This window comes from Salmo trutta, chromosome 4 (assembly GCF_901001165.1).
Source record: "Salmo trutta chromosome 4, fSalTru1.1, whole genome shotgun sequence".
Taxonomy (NCBI): Eukaryota; Metazoa; Chordata; class Actinopteri; order Salmoniformes; family Salmonidae; genus Salmo; species Salmo trutta.
The window spans coordinates 38,901,449-38,920,946 of record NC_042960.1 but is presented as its reverse complement, the minus strand read 5'-3'; the positions used below and the strand labels follow the sequence as shown (position 1 = coordinate 38,920,946).

General features: G+C 41.6%; 1 protein-coding gene across 2 annotated transcripts in view; it reads right to left on the bottom strand.

The window, feature by feature from the left end:
- Positions 1-243: 243 nt before the first annotated feature.
- LOC115192330 (divergent protein kinase domain 1A-like) overlaps positions 244-19,498 on the bottom strand; it is a 28,851-nt gene continuing 9,596 nt past the window's right edge. For both annotated transcript variants that reach the window (XM_029750704.1, XM_029750703.1), the window contains exons 3-7: positions 6,572-6,706; positions 6,245-6,352; positions 2,916-3,092; positions 2,389-2,604; positions 244-1,590 (exon numbers count right to left, since the gene is read on the bottom strand). In XM_029750704.1, the coding sequence (XP_029606564.1) occupies positions 994-1,590; positions 2,389-2,604; positions 2,916-3,092; positions 6,245-6,352; positions 6,572-6,706 (1,233 nt within the window). In that variant the 3' untranslated portion in view covers positions 244-993. The remainder of the gene's footprint in view (positions 1,591-2,388; positions 2,605-2,915; positions 3,093-6,244; positions 6,353-6,571; positions 6,707-19,498) is intronic.

Sequence of the window (19,498 nt, the reverse complement as noted above, 5' to 3'; positions counted from 1 at the left end):
CCAGAGAGACATCAGGGATGGTAACATACTCTGTTTAACTGAAAATGTGTCTCTCTTGGGATATGCTGTTGGAGTCGGTACAGCCACCTAGAAGAAAAAGGGCAGGGGTGTATGTTTCATGATTAACTGCCTTGCTCAGGGGCAGAATGACCGATTTTTACCTTGCCAGCTCGGGGATTTGATTCAGCAACCTTTCGGTTACTGGCCCAATGCTCTAACCACTAGGCTACCTGCCGCCTCAGGTAGCCTAGTGTAAATAGAGCCGAATATATTGATAAAAGTCACCTTGTTGGAGAGAGATTTATATGGTTATCACGAAACACAGCCCTTATTTTGAAGTGTTTCTAAAATCCCCTATGGGAAAATGAGTGGTGTCAAAACAATTGGAACCATTTCTCTGTTTGACCATAAGGATTTATGGGTATTATGACACCTCCACTGTGGATCTCTATTAGATGGTACTTGAAAATAAATGTTCTATCACATTGACCATATTCTTTTTGGGATGCTCAACTGATTCTGAGTTCAGGAATATAAAGTTAATATGTGAAAACTATTTCTAGATGAGTACTTTCACATTTTCCAAACTTTCTCACTTGTTTAAATAATTTGCACTACTTGCGCTTTGAACTCCACAAGTCCACAAAGTAGGGGGAGGTTCTAAGGGTTATACTAGATGGTGATAGACAGATCAGCCAATTAAAACCAGCGGTTGTTTCATCCGCTCCTGCCATAGACTCCCAGTCAAGTCCAGTTCTGAGGCGTTGTGAAACCAGATGGTTTGACAGAGAGGCAGCGGTAGTGCTCATATGTGTACTGATTCTCCACCCTTTTCCAAATTGTGTATTTATTAACCACTATCCGTACTGGATTTACAACAATGAAAACCCGTTTCCAACCAATGCTTTCAAATACATGACCGGGAGTGTTCTAGTGCACACTTTGGGAGAAGGGTGGAGAGTTGGGATGTACAGTACCTATGTTTTCGCCTCATTAGGAGTCCTTGGTGTGCGATATTTTCTTCCACAACAAGGTCTTCAGGTTGTTCAGTATAAGCGAGTGTTCCATCTCCATTTGTTCCGCCGAGCCCTTTAATGCTATACAAGCATACAGCTGTTTCTCCAGCTCATCCTGTATGTCAGACGGCGCCCCACGCAGGAGATATTCCTTCAGCGAGCTGCATGCCTTGGCCAGGTTGGGCCGTGTCACCTCTGGTGTACACCGGTGCTTGGTGAGGTCACAGGAAGTGCGACAGTCAGTCCCGTAAAGACAGTCCTCGTCCACGTTGCACCGCTGCTCCCTCATGGCTTCCTGGAAAGTGGCCTCGGGGACGATGTGACGAGCGTCCATCACTTTCAGGTCATGACGGTCGTTGTAGCCAAAGTCGGCTACACTCACGTCACACATGAGGAAGGAGCCAAAGGTGCCGTGGAAGACATCCTCTACAAGCTCCAGCAGGCCAATGGAGATCTTGGCCTTGCGGGGCCAGGAGGGCGTGAACCACTGGTCCATGCTGCGTCGTAACCCTGCGGGTATCCACAGCTCCACTACCCAGGGCAGGCTGATACCGTACAGGGGAGCGTAGGGCACCTTCTCCATCAAATACAGGAACAGAGAAATAGGGGTAGAGAGGGAGCGAGAGAGATGGGGTTAAGAAGGAGGGTGAGGAGAAAAAGGAGGGAGAGAGCTGTGATGACTTTCTTCACATAAATAAGCTCATGATTGGAATCCATTTGTTAGTGTTAATGTTTGTGTTGTGTGAGAACATTTTTTAACACAAAAAAAGTTATTAGAATCCTGATAAAGGAATTTATATGTTTAAAGTAATGACTAAAGAATTCCACCCTGAAACGTATTTAACGGTGTGAAATGTATTAGAATTATAAGATTATAATCCAATAATGTGTGTGTGAGACAAGTTAAGAGTGAGAAAGGTATAGTTGAGAAAACAAAGGACAATTGATCGTCACATGACCTGGTTGTAACCCTGAAAACTGACAACAGGAAAGAGGGCCCTTCCAAGGCCCTTCGAATCTAGGGAGGAGAGGAACGGATAGAAACTGCCAGGCTGGTAGGAAAGTGAAAACTAGGAATGTGAACTGTGGAAAAAGATACAGCCCCCCTAAAATAAAAGTGGAGTTTCTATTCATAAGAATTCAGTTGTGTGTGTGGTTGTTATAAAGACTGTGTTCTCAGTTTTGACTTCAGAGCCCTCTGAATAAAGAACAACGAACCTTTTGCAGTATCTGAGACTGTCTAATTCTTATTTTGAACCCATGACTTACAACCTCGGGGAATTGGTCAAAGCTTAAATGATTGTTTAGTTATCATCATTGGGATTGAAAATTCTCGTGACAAATCCATAAATGGGTGTTCCTATTGGATTACCTTCTCCATCACGTACAGGTCCCCACAGAAGCCCAGGAGCCTGGGGGCATGCTCCCTGTCCTGCAGGACCACCGCTAGCAGGAACTCATTGAGCTGGAGCAGGGCCCACATGGAACGGGCCTCTGGTAGGGAAATGAGGCCGTCTTTGTTGTAGTCGGCCACGAAAAGAACCAGGCTCACCAGGTCTTGAAGGTTGGCCTGTTCACCCACCTTGGTCTGGAGAGGAAGAGGAATAAGGGTAAGAGATACCTTCGTAACAGTAACTGCATTAATGAACACACTAGCCACTTAATCATAACACACTTACAAAGGTTGCAATAAGTTACATGGATGTGAATACTGTGACATAACGAAAGTATCAACTTGCGGCTATGAAGCCCAGATTATGAAGGCAGTATGTATGAATGTGTTATGAAGTCCTTATGTTGCTAGCCTTCAAATAAGTGTTGCAGACATGAAACAATTTATAAAGTGGAAAAGCAGGTAGGCTAATGAATCACACTGGGATGAGATGACAGTACTCTAACCTTGAGGTGGCTGAGGACTATCGCTTTGAACTTCTCCACAGAGGTTCCCTTGGTGGGCTTGTTGAAGGGCGAAGCCTCCTTCCTGTGCTCCATCTCAGCACCCGGGTCATAACGAGGAACCTCCTCCATCTGGCACTTAATCACCCCCTCCAGGTCCCCCCAGGCACCAGAGTACACCTGAGAGACGCACATAGAGCCACAACACGCTTGTGTTTGTTATCAGACACAGAGTCACTCTGGGTGGATAGCAACGAAGACGCAGAACTTCTCATGGAGCACTGTGTTAGCGCTGGTTTTCTTAAAATTATAGTAATGGGAGATTACACGCACCTGCGTGCTAAAATAAACTTGATTGCAATGAAAATCCCACAAGCATAAATCCGTGATTTAGCTGATCTTACTTTGATGGCAGACAGCTGCAACTCTCATTGTCTAGATTCTTTATTCCCACCCCCCAATGAAATAACAACCTATCAGGAGCATCTGAAACTGTAACTGATGAATGTAAAAATACTTATTATAAGAATATAGGAGTTGTAGGCCTATACTTCAAACCTATCAACTTAAATTGCAAAATAGGATATGTGTGCCATTTTAAATAACTTTATCAGCCTATATTTTCATTTGATAAAAGTTATAGATTTTATAACCCATCACGACTGACTTGATTAAGTTACACAAATATGGACAGTGCAGGGATATTTCCGACCCCTGGTCTTGATAAGAAATGACTATATTTTTTAAAGACAAATCGTAATGAATATATTACATATATTGGAAACATAAAATGTGTAGGATTGTCACAGTAAGGGCCTCCCGAGTGGCGCAGCGGTCTAAGGCACTGCTGTGGCAAGATAAACAAGGAAATACTTTATTTCAATTGTAATTAATGATTGTCAAATTGTTTTTAAAAAATCATACAATTCAATCATGATTTACTTCCATATGTCCAATTTGTAGCCTACAGTTAAGGAATATTTGCTTTTCCCCTCGAACAGAAATGGCCATATTTTATTAATAGAAGTAAAATCATTAATAGATTTAATACAATTGGAAATGAAAAATGTATCCTACACCATGATTTTTCCATCCATAAAATGTGTAGGGGAGGCTATATTGCCATAGTAGATTTGCCATGGTAAACAAGGAAATTAAATACTTAAATACTTATCAAATAGATAAATCAACTTTAGGATTAAATTGTTACGATGATAATACCCACCAGAGGGCGAAATCATCTTGATTTTTTGGTTGCATTCAGGACTAAACACATAGCTAAATAGAGGACTGATTTTGTATCTGTGCCATTTGTCACACCCTGATCTGTTTCACCTGTCTTTGTGCTTGTCTCCACCCCCCTCCAGGTGTCGCCCATCTTCCCCAGGGTATTTTTTGCTGTGTTCTCTGTTTGTCTGTTGCCAGTTCGTCTTGTCAAGCGTACCAGCAGTTTTCCCCATTCTCCTGTTTTTCTCTAGTTCCGGTTTTGACCATTCTGCCTGCCCTGACCCTGCCTGCTGTTCTGTACCTTGTGACATCGCCTTGGATTACTGAACTCTGCCTACCCTGAGCCTGCCTGCCGTTCTGTACCTTTTGGACTCTGTTCTGGATTACTGACCCCTGCCTGCCCTTGACCTGTCATTTGCCTGCCCCCCTGTTTTTGTAATAAACTTTTGTTACTTCGAAACTGTCTGCCTCTGGGTCTTCTCCTGAGCCGTGACACCATTGTAGCATCTGTGACAGCATGGGCACTGCCAGAGGCAATCTCCATTTTGAAGTAGTCCATTTTTTTCCTAAACAATTGGCTGATCCCTCTTATTGTACCGGTTGGACACGGTCACCACGAGGGATCAGCCAATGAAGTTGGAAGTCCCACCCAGTTGACTACATTAAAATGGTGGATGCCCTCAATGGCGCTGCCCATGCTAATACGGCCTTTTGGCCACTAGAGGCCTCTATCATTCTCTATGAGACTAAAAGATAACACCGACATCCGCGTTATGGAGTGGTAAATCGGTGGCCAATGATGGTTGCAATTGAGATCAGCTGTGTGGGTGATTTTAACCTCTACGGGATCGGTGTCCCTATACCGGGATGGTTGTTGCTAACGTGCACTAATGTGAATAGAATGACGTTGTTCCAGCCAACTTTCCTGGACACAGACATGTCTTATATGGGCAGAAAGCTTAAATTCGTGTTAATCTAACTGAAGGGTCCAAGTAGCTATTACAGTGAAAAATACAATGCTATTGTTTGAGTTTGAGAGTGCACAACAACAAACTTATCACGGCAACTGGTTTGATACATTCACCTCTGAAGGTAAATAATGTACTTACATTCAGTAATATTGCTCTGATTTGTCATCCTGAGGGTCCCAGAGATAAAAATGTAACATAGTTTCGTTTGATTTTTATTATCAAATGTAGGAACCTGGTTCTACATTTTGAACCCCTGCTGTGTCTGGCCCCACACCCACACCGCCCGGCCATCTAGATGTATGAAGGATAGTGTCTTTTCTGTAGGGAAGCTAATTATACATAATTTATGATATTGCCGGGAGTGTGTAAACTTACATTTTTTATTACCATATAATTTTTGTATGTTCTCTATAGTTATGTACTTGAAAATGTATCAATTGACCAATTTGGCACATTTGGGCAGACTTCATACAAAATGTTGTGCAGTAATGCAATGCGTCATTGGATCAGTGTGAAACTTTGCACATACACTGCTGCAATCTTGTGGCCAAACTCTAAATTGCGCCCAAACTCCAATGTGATGTAATGGCTTTTCTCATGCATTTCAAAGAGGATTAAAAAAAATGAAAATACATGTTGTTTTGTTTGTATTATATTTTACCAGATCTAATGTGTTATTCTCCTACATTAATTTCACATTTCCACAAACTTCAAAGTGTTTCCTTTCAAATGGTATCAATAATATGCATATCCTTGCTTCAGGTCCTGAGCTACAGGCAGTTAGATTTGGGTATGTCATTTTAGGTGAAAATTGATGAGAGATCAGCTGGCGATAATCTGCTGACCATAGTTGCTTGCAATTGGCCCTGTAGTGCTAAACACTAGGGGTGAATCTTAAAAGTCATTTATTGATTCCTCGTGTCCTCTCTCCTCACCACCTCCCCAATGTCAGAAAGAAATGAGGAGATGCATGTGGATTGGAGGAGAAGATCCTTGGATTCTCTCCTTCCTTCTCATTTGGGAAAGGAGGCGAGGAGAGAGGACGTGATGAATCACAGAAAGACGTTTGAGATTTACCATAGAACTAGTATCAGCTAGTGCCGGAACAGACAAAGGATCAGAGGCAGATCTGACCTGGTTGTTAGGCTTGGAAGAGAGACACTTCCCCAGGTACAGTGTGTCTTTCTCACACAGGCTGCTGCAGGCCGAGCCGTCGATCAATCCTTTCCTGTACTTGTCACACTGAAACAGATAGACAAATAGATATGGTGTGGGTTTGTATACTGTAACTAACTAATAGACACACAGAAAGTGTTTGTTTGGTATAGTAACTCGCAGGATGGTTTCAACACAATATAGAAGCTGACATTGGAATACTGTATTTGAAGGATGAGTCTTTTTTTTAACCAGTAGGTGGCTCTATAAATGTACTCATTTCATATAAGGAAATAGAAAACTTACAATGGCATTCTTGCATGCTTGTCCACGACACAGCTCTGAGTAGGATGAGTACTCCACATACACCACCCAGCTACCCACAAACACTGCCAGCCACGAGAAGAACATATACTTCATGTGCAGGTAAGAGAATCGGGCCTGAAAGAAAGAGAGAGAGAGAGAAAGAGAAAGAGAAAGAGAAAGAGAGAGAGAGAGAGAGAGAGAGAGAGAGAGAAGGGGGAGAAAGAGCTGTGATGACCTTCATCACATAATAATAAGATCATGATCTGAATACATTCCTATTTGAAGTTCGGGTGGTTATCTTATGATAATACAACTGAACATGACCCAGATACAGTGAGACTGAAGACACGCGTTAACAGCCTCTAGATCAGGGGTGCTCACACTTTTGGGCTCGGTGGGACAAAATACAGTCTGAGTGATGGGCTGCGTACTGAACAAATAGACACGATTTATTTAGAAATATAAAAGGTAAACAATAGTCGCTGTTGAAACAATAGCTTTTTTTCAAAGTAATCATAAAATTACACTTCAAACATTAATACAATCGTAGCCATATATATAACTTGACACCTAACAACACATTCTGATTACCTGTATTAAAATATGTATTACATTTTACCATTCTAGTATAGAACCTGCAACCAAGTTTCTATGTTCATAAGGCTAATAAGGACTGTTAAGGACTGTTTAATGGTCACCACCAGCCGGCCTCCGCCCAGTACCCTGCCATGAACTATAGTCAGTGTTACTAGACGGCAACCACCCGGTACTCTACCCTGCACCTTAGAGACTGTTGCCCTATGTACAGTTGAAGTCGGAAGTTTACATGCACTTAGGATGGAGTCATTAAAACTCTTTTTTCAACCACTCCACAAATGTCTTGCTAACAAACTATAGCGTTGGCAAGTCGTTTAGGACATCTACTTTCTGCATGACGCAAGTAATTTTTACAACAATTGTTTACAGACAGATTATTTCACTTATAATTCACTGTATCACAATTCCAGTGGGTCAGAAGTTTACATACAATAAGTTGACTGTGCCTTTAAACAGCTTGGAAAATTCCAGAAAATGATGTCATGGCTTTAGAAGCTTCTGATAGGCTAATTGACATAATTTGAGTCAACTGGAGGTGTACCTGTGGATGTATTTCAAGGCCTACCTTCAAACTCAGTGCCTCTTTACTTGACATCATGGGAAAATCAGAAGAAATCAGCCAAGATCTCAGAAAAAAATTTGTAGACCTCCACAAGTCTTCCCTGTAGCACAGTTGGTAGAGCATGGTGTTTGCAATGCCAGGGTTGTGGGTTTGATTCCCACGGGGGGGCCAGTACGAAGAAAAAAAAAATGTATGAAATGTATGCATTCACTACTGTAAGTCGCTCTGGATAAGAGTGTCTGCTAAATTACAAAAAATGTAAAAGTCTGGATCATCCTTGGGAGCAATTTCCAAATGCCTGAAGGTACCATGTTCATCTTTACAAACAATAGTATACAAGTATAAACACAATGGGACCATGCAGTTGTCATACCGCTCAGTAAATGTGTTCTGTCTCCTAGAGATGAACATACTTTGGTGAGAAAAGTGCAAATCAATCCCAGAACAACAGCAAAGGACCTTGTGAAGATGCTGGAGGTAACAGGTACAAAAGTATCTATATCCACATTAAAATGAGTCCTATATCGACATAACCTGAAAGGCCGCTCAGCAAGGAAGAAGCTACTGTTCCAAGACCGCCATAAAAAAGCCAGACTATGGTTTGCAACTGCACATGGGGACAAAGATCTTACACTTTGGAGAAATGTCCTATGGTCTGATGAAACACAAATAGAACTGTTTGGCCATAATGACCATTGTTTTGTTTGGAGGAAAAAGGGGAAGGCTTGCGAGCCGAAGAACACCATGCCAACCGTGAAGCACGGGGGTGGCAGCATCATGTTGTGGGGGTGCTTTTCTGCAGGAGGGACTGGTGCACTTCACAAAATAGATGGCATCATGAGGCAGGAAAATTAAGTGGATATATTGAAGCAACATCTCAAGACATCAGTCAGGAAGTTAAAGCTTTGTCGCAAATGGGTCTTCCAAATGGACAATGACCACAAGCATACTTCCAAAGTTGTGGCAAAATGGCGGAGGGAAGGTGTGTTTTTTGAGAGAGATGGAAGGAGATGGACCAAACTCATTAACATGTATAATTTGGGGTTCTTATCCTTGCTGGTGTTTTCAGATCCAGTGGGGAATCCACAGAATCCCTGTGGGATGCAGAAACTGGAAGATAACTTTTCAGTGCAACAATGTCTCTGGAAAACGTATTATTTCCAGGATTATCCGCTTCGGTAACCGAGACACCAGACCAGCTCGGCGGCAGAAAGACAAGCTAGCTGCAATCAGGTTGGTGGACCGCCTTCCCCTGTTTTACAACCCTGGGCCCAATGTTACTGTTGATGAGCAGCTTATGCCATTTAGGGGTATCTGCCCCTTCAGGCAGCACATACCGCCTAAACCCGCAAAATATAGAATCAAGATCTGGACTGCCTGTGATGCTGCTTCACAATATGTGTGGATCTTGCAAGTGTATACGGGGAAGCCAGATGGAGGAGCCCCTGAGAAGAACCAAGGGATGCGGGTTGTCCTAGACGTGACACAGGGACTCCATGGCCACAACATCACATGCAATAACTTTTTAAATTCGCACAAGCTGGGACAGGAGTTCCTCAAGAGGAAGCTGACGATGGTAGGAACAGTACAAAAAAAAAACAAGCCAGAGCGCCCACCTCAGCTGTTGAATACACGGAACAGGCCTATCAATAAATCTAAGTTTGTATTCACAGCCTACACGTCTCTAGTACCACACAAAAATGTGGTACTCATGAGTACACTGCATAGGGATGGAAGAATCTGTGGCCAGGAACATCAAAACCAGAAATCACAATGGATTACAATGCCACAAAAGGAGAGATGGGCAATTTAGACAAGATAGTGACTGGCTACAGCTGCAAAAGAAGAACCCTACGCTGGCCACTTGGGATATTCTTCAACATCTTGGACATCTCGGCATACAACGCGTTTGTCATCTGGATGGCGTTGAACCTAGATTAAAACAGAAGGAAGCTTCAGAGGAGACAGCTCTTTCTTGAGGAGCTGGGCAAGGCATTGGTAAGACCTCAATTCCAGAGGAGGCAACATATCCCAAGGACCCCTGCTTCTGCAGCCATCGTGAGGAGAATTCAGGAGGAGAATGCTGGTTCCGAATCAGAACCAGCAATTACAATACCGGAAGTAAGTGTGAGTGTTGTTGCATGTGTGTGTGTGTCTGATTCTCCTACCTTGGCCTGCTGTATATATATATATATATATATATATGAATGAGATGTACGGAAATTGTATGTAAACTGTTATGGCTGTATTGTTTTAAAAACCCAATAATGTTGTGGGTCCATCAGACCCGCGAACATAGGGTGAATAACAAAAACATGACCACACAAGGGTTAATGCATTCTAAGACTGCATGATGCGACTCTAATGATGATTTGAAAAAAGTTCCATGAAATGCATGAGCTCTGCTATCTTTTTATGCAGGCTGCACACACTTCATCAGTCTCTCATTCCCAATTTGACAAGAATGCCTCGAATTTCCAGGCGGCATCCCCCTTGTGTGGCCATAATGCCCCCTAAAAAAATCCAGTGGTGGAAAAAGTACTGTCAGACTTAATTGTCATACTTAAGTCAAAGTAAAAAATACCTTAGAAAATGACTCAAGTAAAAGTAAAAGTCACCCAGTAAAATTATACTTGAGTAAAAGTCAAAGTATTTGGCTAAAAATATACTTAAGTATAAATCATTTCAAATTCCTTATATTAAGCAAACCAGATGGCACCATTTTCTTGTTTTTTTTTAATTACGGAAAGCTAGGGACAGACTCATTTACAAATGAAGCATGTGTGTTTAGTGAGTCCGCCAGATCAGAGGCAGTAGGGATGACCGTGATGTTCGGTTGAAAAGTGCGTGAATTGGACTATTTTTCTGTCCTGCTCAGCATAACGAGTACTTAATGAGTACTTTTGGGTGTCAAGTAAAATATATGGAGTAAAATGTAGTAAAGTAAAAGTAGTCAAAAACATAAATAGTAAAGTAAAGTACAGATACCCCAAAAAACGACTTAAGTAGTACTTTAAAGTATTTTTACTTAAGTATTTTACACCACTGAAAAAAAATCCATGCCAGTGGCCGTTGTGCTGTGGTGGAAATTCAACACCAGAGACACCTAAAGCCAATCTTAAAATGATTCCCTATTTATTATCAGCAAGCTGGAGAGGTTACAACAAACTGCACACCATACAGGTCTATCAGAAACTTTACTGGTGTGGTCCCTGCAGTTGTCTTCTATACAGACAAGTTATATTTGCATGATTTAACATAATTAAGTAATCACTACCAGTGGCTTGCACATGTGACTGACCAATACCTCACAAGGCCTTCACTCTCTCCAAGTTGAGACCTTGAAACTGAGGTACCTCGGTTGTTCCCATAGCAATATTCTGGGCTTACTGCCAAGTTGAGGAACAGTGATAGTGAGGATTCCTCCATACACAATCAGTCAGTCACCTGTATGAACCTATCTAATTAGTTATTAGAAAGTAGCATTGATTTGATACATAAACATAAAAACAGCATTGATTTGATACATAAACATACAATTTCCCTCACAGCGCCCTTGGGCTGAATATAATAATGATAATTATCTTCTCCCTGCTGCCAATCGCCTTGATCTAAAGCACCTCTCACTCACATGGCTCTTTCAGATATCTCAATTCTTATTAGCTAATGCCCATCACGTGATTGGGTCCTTCTCACAGGCATCTCAGCTCCAAAGTAGGCTACACATGAAGACAGAAACATCGGCTTCTTATCGAATTCCATGGCTCATATTGAAGATGTTAGAAGAACTGTCCACATTTACTTTTCATCAGCCAACAAGATGAGTACAAGAACAGCAAAAGCACTAGCTTTTGTCAATCTACTGTCCCCCATAGTACAAAAGATTACCTATTCTGTGCGAGAAAGAAATATTCCCCCCAAAAAACACCAAAGAGACTGATGCAACGGATCAGAACGTTCAGCTTAAAATGTTGATAAACTATTAGGCTATTTCTATACATTATGAGCACAGCAATGCGCACACGGCAGTAGGCTGTAAGTGTGAATGTTCCAAAATGCAATCAATTAGCTGGAAAACACCTTTCTCCAAAGTGACCGCAAATGCGATTATGCATGTGATGCTTTATTATAAAAGACTAGTCTACATGAGGTGTGTGACTATGATTTAAAAATAATAATAATAATACACGCGCTGTTTCTTGCCTTACTGCACATGCAGGAAATCATTCACAAGTGATAATGTCATTCATTAATACTAATATTGTCACCCATCAGACTATTCTTAATTTAATCTTATCTTTTACATATACAAAATAATATATGTGTGAAAATTTGTTTTTATTTAGAATGGACCATTATCATTCACCTGTCTCGGAACAGGGGCAGCGGGGGAAAAAGACATGTCATCTATGCACTTAAATAGCGAATGGAGGACGCTTTCCCCGTGGTTCATTTTCATGCCAGTCAGGTAGGCTATACTTCTGTTGTAAAGCAAAGCGGTGTGCTTAATAGTGGGAGAGTTGAGGAATAAATATAGTAGGCCTAGCCGATGGTATCTTCCTCTCTTTAATAGACGCCATCACGCAATTCCATAGCCTATAGAAATGTCGCGCAACATGAGCTCATGAAGTGTTTAATTTGATTTTCGATTACATTTGCATTGATGTCAGCGTGATTAGAGGGGCAATAGAGTGCTGAGGACCAGGCAGTTAGCAAGTTTGGTAGGCTACTAATGACCATCAGCAGCATCAGAACTTGGAGAAGCCAGGGACACCGTGATTAAACGGTCAGAGTGGAATTTGACTGCGGTCATGACTCGTGACCACCGGTGTAGCGGTAATGTGGTCAGGTAACAGCCCTGGCTCTGGCATATGCTCTCTCTCCTGCCATCTTGTCATTCTTATAATCCAAATTTGTGCAGACTGATCAACACAATGTCAAGTTACATTTCTGAAGTCATCATCCACAAGTAAAAAGTAGTCAGGTGGTAAAACAGGGTGCACCAGGGAAAAATCTGAATCATTGCTTGCTTGCACAACTTGCTGTGTGCCAGCTTCTTCTCATAGACTAGGCGTAACATAGTAAATGTAAATCCGAGACACTGAAATTAGTATGCTGTGTTAGGTTTGGTATGGTTACATAAGACAGAAGGTTACTCAAGGGTGGTTGGTCGGGGTGGAAGGATGGGCATTTTAGCTAATTCTCAACTTTGCAACTACTTACTACTTTTACGCTACTTTGCAACTACTTAGCATGCTAGCTAACCCTCCCCCTAAACCTAACCTTAACCCTTTAACATTAACCCAAACCTTAACCCCTAGCCTAGCTAATGTTAGTCATCTAACTAACATTAGCCTTAGCCACCTAGCTAACGTTAGCCACAACAAATTGGAATATGTAACATATCATGCATATTGGAAATTCATAACATATTGTACGAATTGAAATTTGTAACATCATATGAATTGTAATTTGTAACATATGCAAAATGGATTATGGACATCCACAAATTGATACATATCATACGAAATGTAACATATCATAATGGTATGTCTCAGCAGTGTGCAGTCAAAAGAAAATGTAATGCTTGCTTACATGGTTTACTATGTGATTAAATTAGTCTGTTTTCAACCAATCAGAGGTTTTAGACTATTGTATTTTAACCAAGCAAGAGAAATAAACGTGAAATCACAACTGAGTGAATGAACAAAATCCTTTTGGAACACTTCCAGACATGTAAATGGTCTGTCGAAATCAATGTGTTAAGAACAGGGATTCATATTGTAATGCAGCGGTTCACAAACTGTGGGATGCGCCTCCTCTAGCCCCCATATATATACTGCTCAAAAAAATAAAGGGAACATTTAAACAACACAATGTAACTCCAAGTCAATCACACTTCTGTGAAATCAAACTGTCCACTTAGGAAGCAACACTGATTGACAATAAATTTCACATGCTGTTGTGCAAATGGAATAGACAACAGGTGGAAATTATAGGCAATAAGCAAGACACCCCCAATAAAGGAGTGGTTCTGCAGGTGGAGACCACAGACCACTTCTCAGTTCCTATGCTTCCTGGCTGATGTTTTGGTCACTTTTGAATGCTGGCGGTGCTTTCACTCTAGTGGTAGCATGAGACGGAGTCTACAACCCACACAAGTGGCTCAGGTAGTGCAGCTCATCCAGGATGGCACATCAATGCGAGCTGTGGCAAGAAGGTTTGCTGTGTCTGTCAGCGTAGTGTCCAGAGCATGGAGGCGCTACCAGGAGACAGGCCAGTACATCAGGAGATGTGGAGGAGGCCGTAGGAGGGCAACAACCCAGCAGCAGGACCACTACCTCCACCTTTGTGCAAGGAGGAGCAGGAGGAACACTGCCAGAGCCCTGCAAAATGACCTCCAGCAGGCCACAAATGTGCATGTGTCTGCTCAAACGGTCAGAAACAGACTCCATAAGGGTGGTATGAGGGCCCGACGTCCACAGGTGGGGGTTGTGCTTACAGCCCAACACCGTGCAGGACGTTTGGCATTTGCCAGAGAACACCAAGCTTGGCAAATTCGCCACTGGCGCCCTGTGCTCTTCACAGATGAAAGCAGGTTCACACTGAGCACGTGACAGACGTGACAGAGTCTGCAGACGCCGTGGAGAACGTTCTGCTGCCTGCAACATCCTCCAGCATGACCGGTTTGGCGGTGGGTCAGTCATGGTGTGGGGTGGCATTTCTTTGGGGAGCCGCACAGCCCTCCATGTGCTCGCCAGAGGTAGCCTGACTGCCATTAGGTACCGAGATGAGATCCCCAGACCCCTTGTGAGACCATATGCTGGTGCAGTTGGCCCTGGGTTCCTCCTAATGCAAGACAATGCTAGACCTCATGTGGCTGGAGTGTGTCAGCAGTTCCTGCAAGAGGAAGACATTGATGCTATGGACTGGCCCGTCCGTTCCCTAGACCTGAATCCAATTGAGCACATCTGGGACATCATGTCTCGCTCCATCCACCAACGCCACGTTGCACCACAGACTGTCCAGGAGTTGGCGGATGCTTTAGTCCAGGTCTGGGAGGAGATCCCTCAGGAGACCATCCGCCACCTCATCAGGAGCATGCCCAGGCATTGTAGGGTGGTCATACAGGCACGTAGAGGCCACCCACACTACTGAGCCTCATTTTTACTTGTTTTAAGGACATTACATCAAAGTTGGATCAGCCTGTAGTGTGGTTTTCCACTTTAATTTTGAGTGTGACTCCAAATCCAGACCTCCATGGGTTGATAAATTGGATTTCCATTGATTATTTTTGTGTGATTTTGTTGTCAGCACATTCAACTATGTAAAGAAAAAAGTATTTAATAAGATTATTTCTTTCATTCAGATCTAGGATGTGTTGTTTAAGTGTTCCCTTTATTTTTTTGAGCAGTGTATATATATTTTTTATATATATATATTTTTTAAGGAACTCAGTCCGTCTTTCAACTTACTTTTGACAGTTGTAACAGTAGAATGCACAATGTGCAATTTCAAAATTTGGGTAGGGCATCATCAGTTTTCTTTTTGTCATGTCAGTCACTGCATACCTGAGAGAGCTATTTATAACTTGTCTGAAATATCCGTATCAACTTGCCCATGTAAGCTAACGTTTTTTGCTAGGTTTTTTAGACCATAGATTTTGTTGTAATGTTTGAGTCACTCAAATATCACATGAATACCCATTAGACAAAGCAAAATTCAATGAATTGCAAGAAAAGGAGCTTTAAAACCTCAATCTGATATTTCTATATTTCTTAATTCCTGTTTTTTCTATTTTGGATTTGCATGTATTGTTAGGTATTACTGCATTGTTGGAGCTAGGAACATGGGCATTTTGCTGCATTTGCGATAACATCTGCAAAATATGTGTAGGTGGCCAATAAAATTGTATTTTTTATAACTTGATATGTGCCGGGCCGCCTCTATAGTGTTGTGGAGTTTTAATGCTAATAATGCAAATTTCCTAAAGTTCTACACATTTTGCCATGACTTATGTATGCCATGTTCATATGATATCTGAGTGAGGGTGACTAATAAAATAAATAATTTGGCCATGATTACTACAAGGTTTAGATAGCTGGCTAGACTAACTTACCTAGCAATCAATAAAATGTTAGCTTACATGGGCTAATTGATTGACTGTCAGTGACTGACATAACAATAGGAAAACTGCTGATGCATTACCAAATTTCGAAATTGCATGTTCTGTATTCTATTATTATAATTTTTATTTTTTACATTTTATTTCACCTTTATTTAACCAGGTAGGCTAGTTGAGAACAAGTTCTCATTTGCAACTGCGACCTGGCCAAGATAAAGCAAAGCAGTTCGACACATACAACAACACAGAGTTACACAAGGAATAAACAAACATACAATCAATAATACAGTAGAAAAATCTATATACAGCATGTGCAAATGAGGTAGGATAAGAGAGGTAAGACAATAAATAGGCCATGGTGGCAAAGTAATTACAATATAGCAATTAAACACTGGAATGGTAGGATGTGCAGAAGATGAATGTGCAAGTTGAGATACTTGGGTGCAAAGGAGCAAGATAAATAAATAAATACAGTATTTACAGATGAGCTATGTACAGGTGCAGTGATCTGTGAGCTGCTCTGACAGCTGGTGCTTAAAGCTAGTGAGGGAGGTAAGAGTCTCCAGCTTCAGAGATTTTTGCAGTTCGTTCCAGTCATTGGCAGCAGAGAACTTGAAGGAGAGGCGGTCAAAGGAAGAATTGGAGTTTACAGTCTAACCAGACACCTAGGTATTTGTAGTTGTCCACATATTCTAAGTCAGAACCGTCCAGAGTAGTGATGCTGGACGGGCGGGCAGGTGCGGGCCGCGATCGGTTGAAGAGCATGCATTTAGTTTTACTTGCATTTAAGAGCAGTTGGAGGCCACGGAAGGAGAGTTGTATGGCATTGAAGCTCGTCTGGAGGTTATGCCAGGGATCATCAACTAGATTCAGCCGCAGGCCGATTTGTTCTTGAGCGGATGGTCGAGGGGCCGGAACACAATTACAAATAATTTGGAAACTGCAAATTGACCGCAAGAAGCCAAAACAAATACAATATAATGTTTGACTAAAACATAATAATTTAAAACCTTGCTTACATTTGCATACTATCACATCTCTCTTATGTGTGGGAATACTTGGGAACATATTTGTTAAATTAAATCTCTTGGAGCTGATTTCCTGGGGTTTTTACAGTCTTTAATGTCCTATAATGGATTTTTTTTATATATAATACATTTTATTTTAGCTCAGAAAACGTACCAAATAAAACCACCCGCGGGCCAAATTCGGCCCACGGAACGCCAGTTGGGGAACCGTGTACTATGCAGTCTCTCAACAGTAAGTTGAGACCCCACTTCTTAAAACTAAAAATATATATTTTGGGTGGGGGGGCAGGCCAAACGAAACATCGTCGCGGGCCTGGGAAGATTGAGCCCCAGTTTAGTCGGCCCTGATCTAGATCATGTTTGAACATGCACAGAGGAGTAAATATCATAAAATGCTGAAAATGTTGGATATGTAGGCCTCACCTTTATGTTGCAATAAGGATAAATCATATTACCAAGGAATTACAAATGTGAAGTTGATAAATATGGCACAAATCTTTATAGAAGACATGACTAGAAATAGTCTCGTGTAAATACTTAAGATCAGTAGCATTTTGGAATGTTGAAAGCAAGAAAATCACTTAGCACTACAGGGATTTCCAGTCATTTTAATAAGCAGGCTGGTATAGTACCAGTAGTCTAGTTATCCAATGAATGAATGAATGAATGAATGAATGGATATAAATAGCTCCATCACTAGGGTGCATCATGAAATATGCAAGTTTAAGCGAGATCAAGTATGATAACAATTAAGCAAAATAGATGAGGTGAGAGACAGATAACACACACACACACACATCGTTTGGTCAGGCTTTGAAACGTGAGATTCATAGAAAGAGAAAACGATTCAAAACAACACTTCCTAAATTTGAGTCAGTTTGCAAAATGCATTTAGGGAAATAAATATAACATTTTGATGTTCCTAGAAAATCCAACCTTTCGACATGTTCCTCAGGAACTAACAGCAAACAGACATCCTAGACCTGCTTACTGTGTTATTCCTATCCAGAAGAGCTGGGTGTTCTTGTAACAAGTATAAAATGTATGTGAAAGGAGTGATAACTCCTCTTATTGAGGGAGAGCAAGATGGAGAGAGGGGAGAAAGAGAGAGAAACAGTGTGTTTGGGGACAGGGAGTCAATACAGCCCTGTTTACTGACAAAGGCTGTGTCCCATACATTAGCAGTGCGTGGATAAAATCCCTGAGGAAGCCAAGTCAGAAAACAATGCCATATTACAACCTATGTGTTGTGATAATTGCGTTGTATGCTTTATAACCTGTTAGTTCATATGCCTTGCGACATTGTTATATAGGCCTAAGGCCGAGACAATAAGAAGATACAGTGGCAAAATAAATTCAACCACACCTTTGTTTCATCACAAAACCAGAGAGCAACATCTGTCCGGTGAAGTCCACAAAGCATATTACATGTAACAAACAGTTACATGACCTACAGCATGGTCAAGCAAGTTAATATTTCTGACATTTTCGGACTACCAAACAACTAATGATTTAAAACCACAGAGAGTTACCGCAAGTCGCAAAGAAAACAGGAGCTGCCTCCACTATTCCAGCACCATTTCAACTTCAACATTTTAACATCATCAAATCATCAATGCTTAGTCTAATTGTCATATTCGTGAATATGATCAATGATGGCTAGAAGACCGGTGATGTCGACCGCCGAGCACCACCCGTGCAAGGAGGGGCATCGACTTCGGCAGAAGTGACAACTACAGTGACAACTAAAAGATACCAAGAACAATTTAGTCCAATCAAAGTAAGCTAAATATGATATGGCTGTCCATGGTTCTGATTTTAGTGTGTTTGTGAGTGTGTGTTCGTGCAAGTAGAAAAAACATGTTCACTCACCCTAATTGTAGAGAAATGCCAATGCCATCCTCCTCTCTTTCATGTTGACGAAACACTCTACCACTCTGTCTTCCAATACACACTTACATTTTTTGTTGTTCTAGGCTCTGGTCAAAAGATCTGCACTATATAGGGAATAGGTTGTCATTTGGGATGTAGCCAGTGACAGACCAGGGAGGGAGGAGACTCAGAGGACTTCTTCCATGTTCCCAGTCTCTGTTGGTCTTTCATCTCTGTTTGTTTTAGTCAAGCTACCATCTGTGAGAACAGACCAGGTGACTCATTCTTCCCAGATCGACTTTACCATTGTGACAGAGAGAACAATAAATCACTGGACAGAGGTGAAGTGGGCCATAGAATGAGGGGAGAGAGAGATTATCTATGTATTCTGTATGAGCCAGCATTGAATCAATCATATCATTTAATTTGACCCCATATCTACGGAACAATCTTCTGTCTTTTGCACATCCTCAGAGTGTTCTACCCATAAAATTTGGAATTAGAATACTTACTTTAGTAATCAACAACCCAATGGCTTTCCGTGGTAACACATGGTTAGGTACAGAGAGACAGTTACAGTACTGTACAATGTACACTGAGTGTAAAAAACATTAGGAACACCTTCCAAATATTTAGTTGAACCCCCTTTTGCCCTAAAATTGTCGGGGCATGGACTCTACAAGGTGTTGAAAGCGTTCCACAGGGATGCTGGCCCATGTTGACTCCAATGCTTTCCACAGATG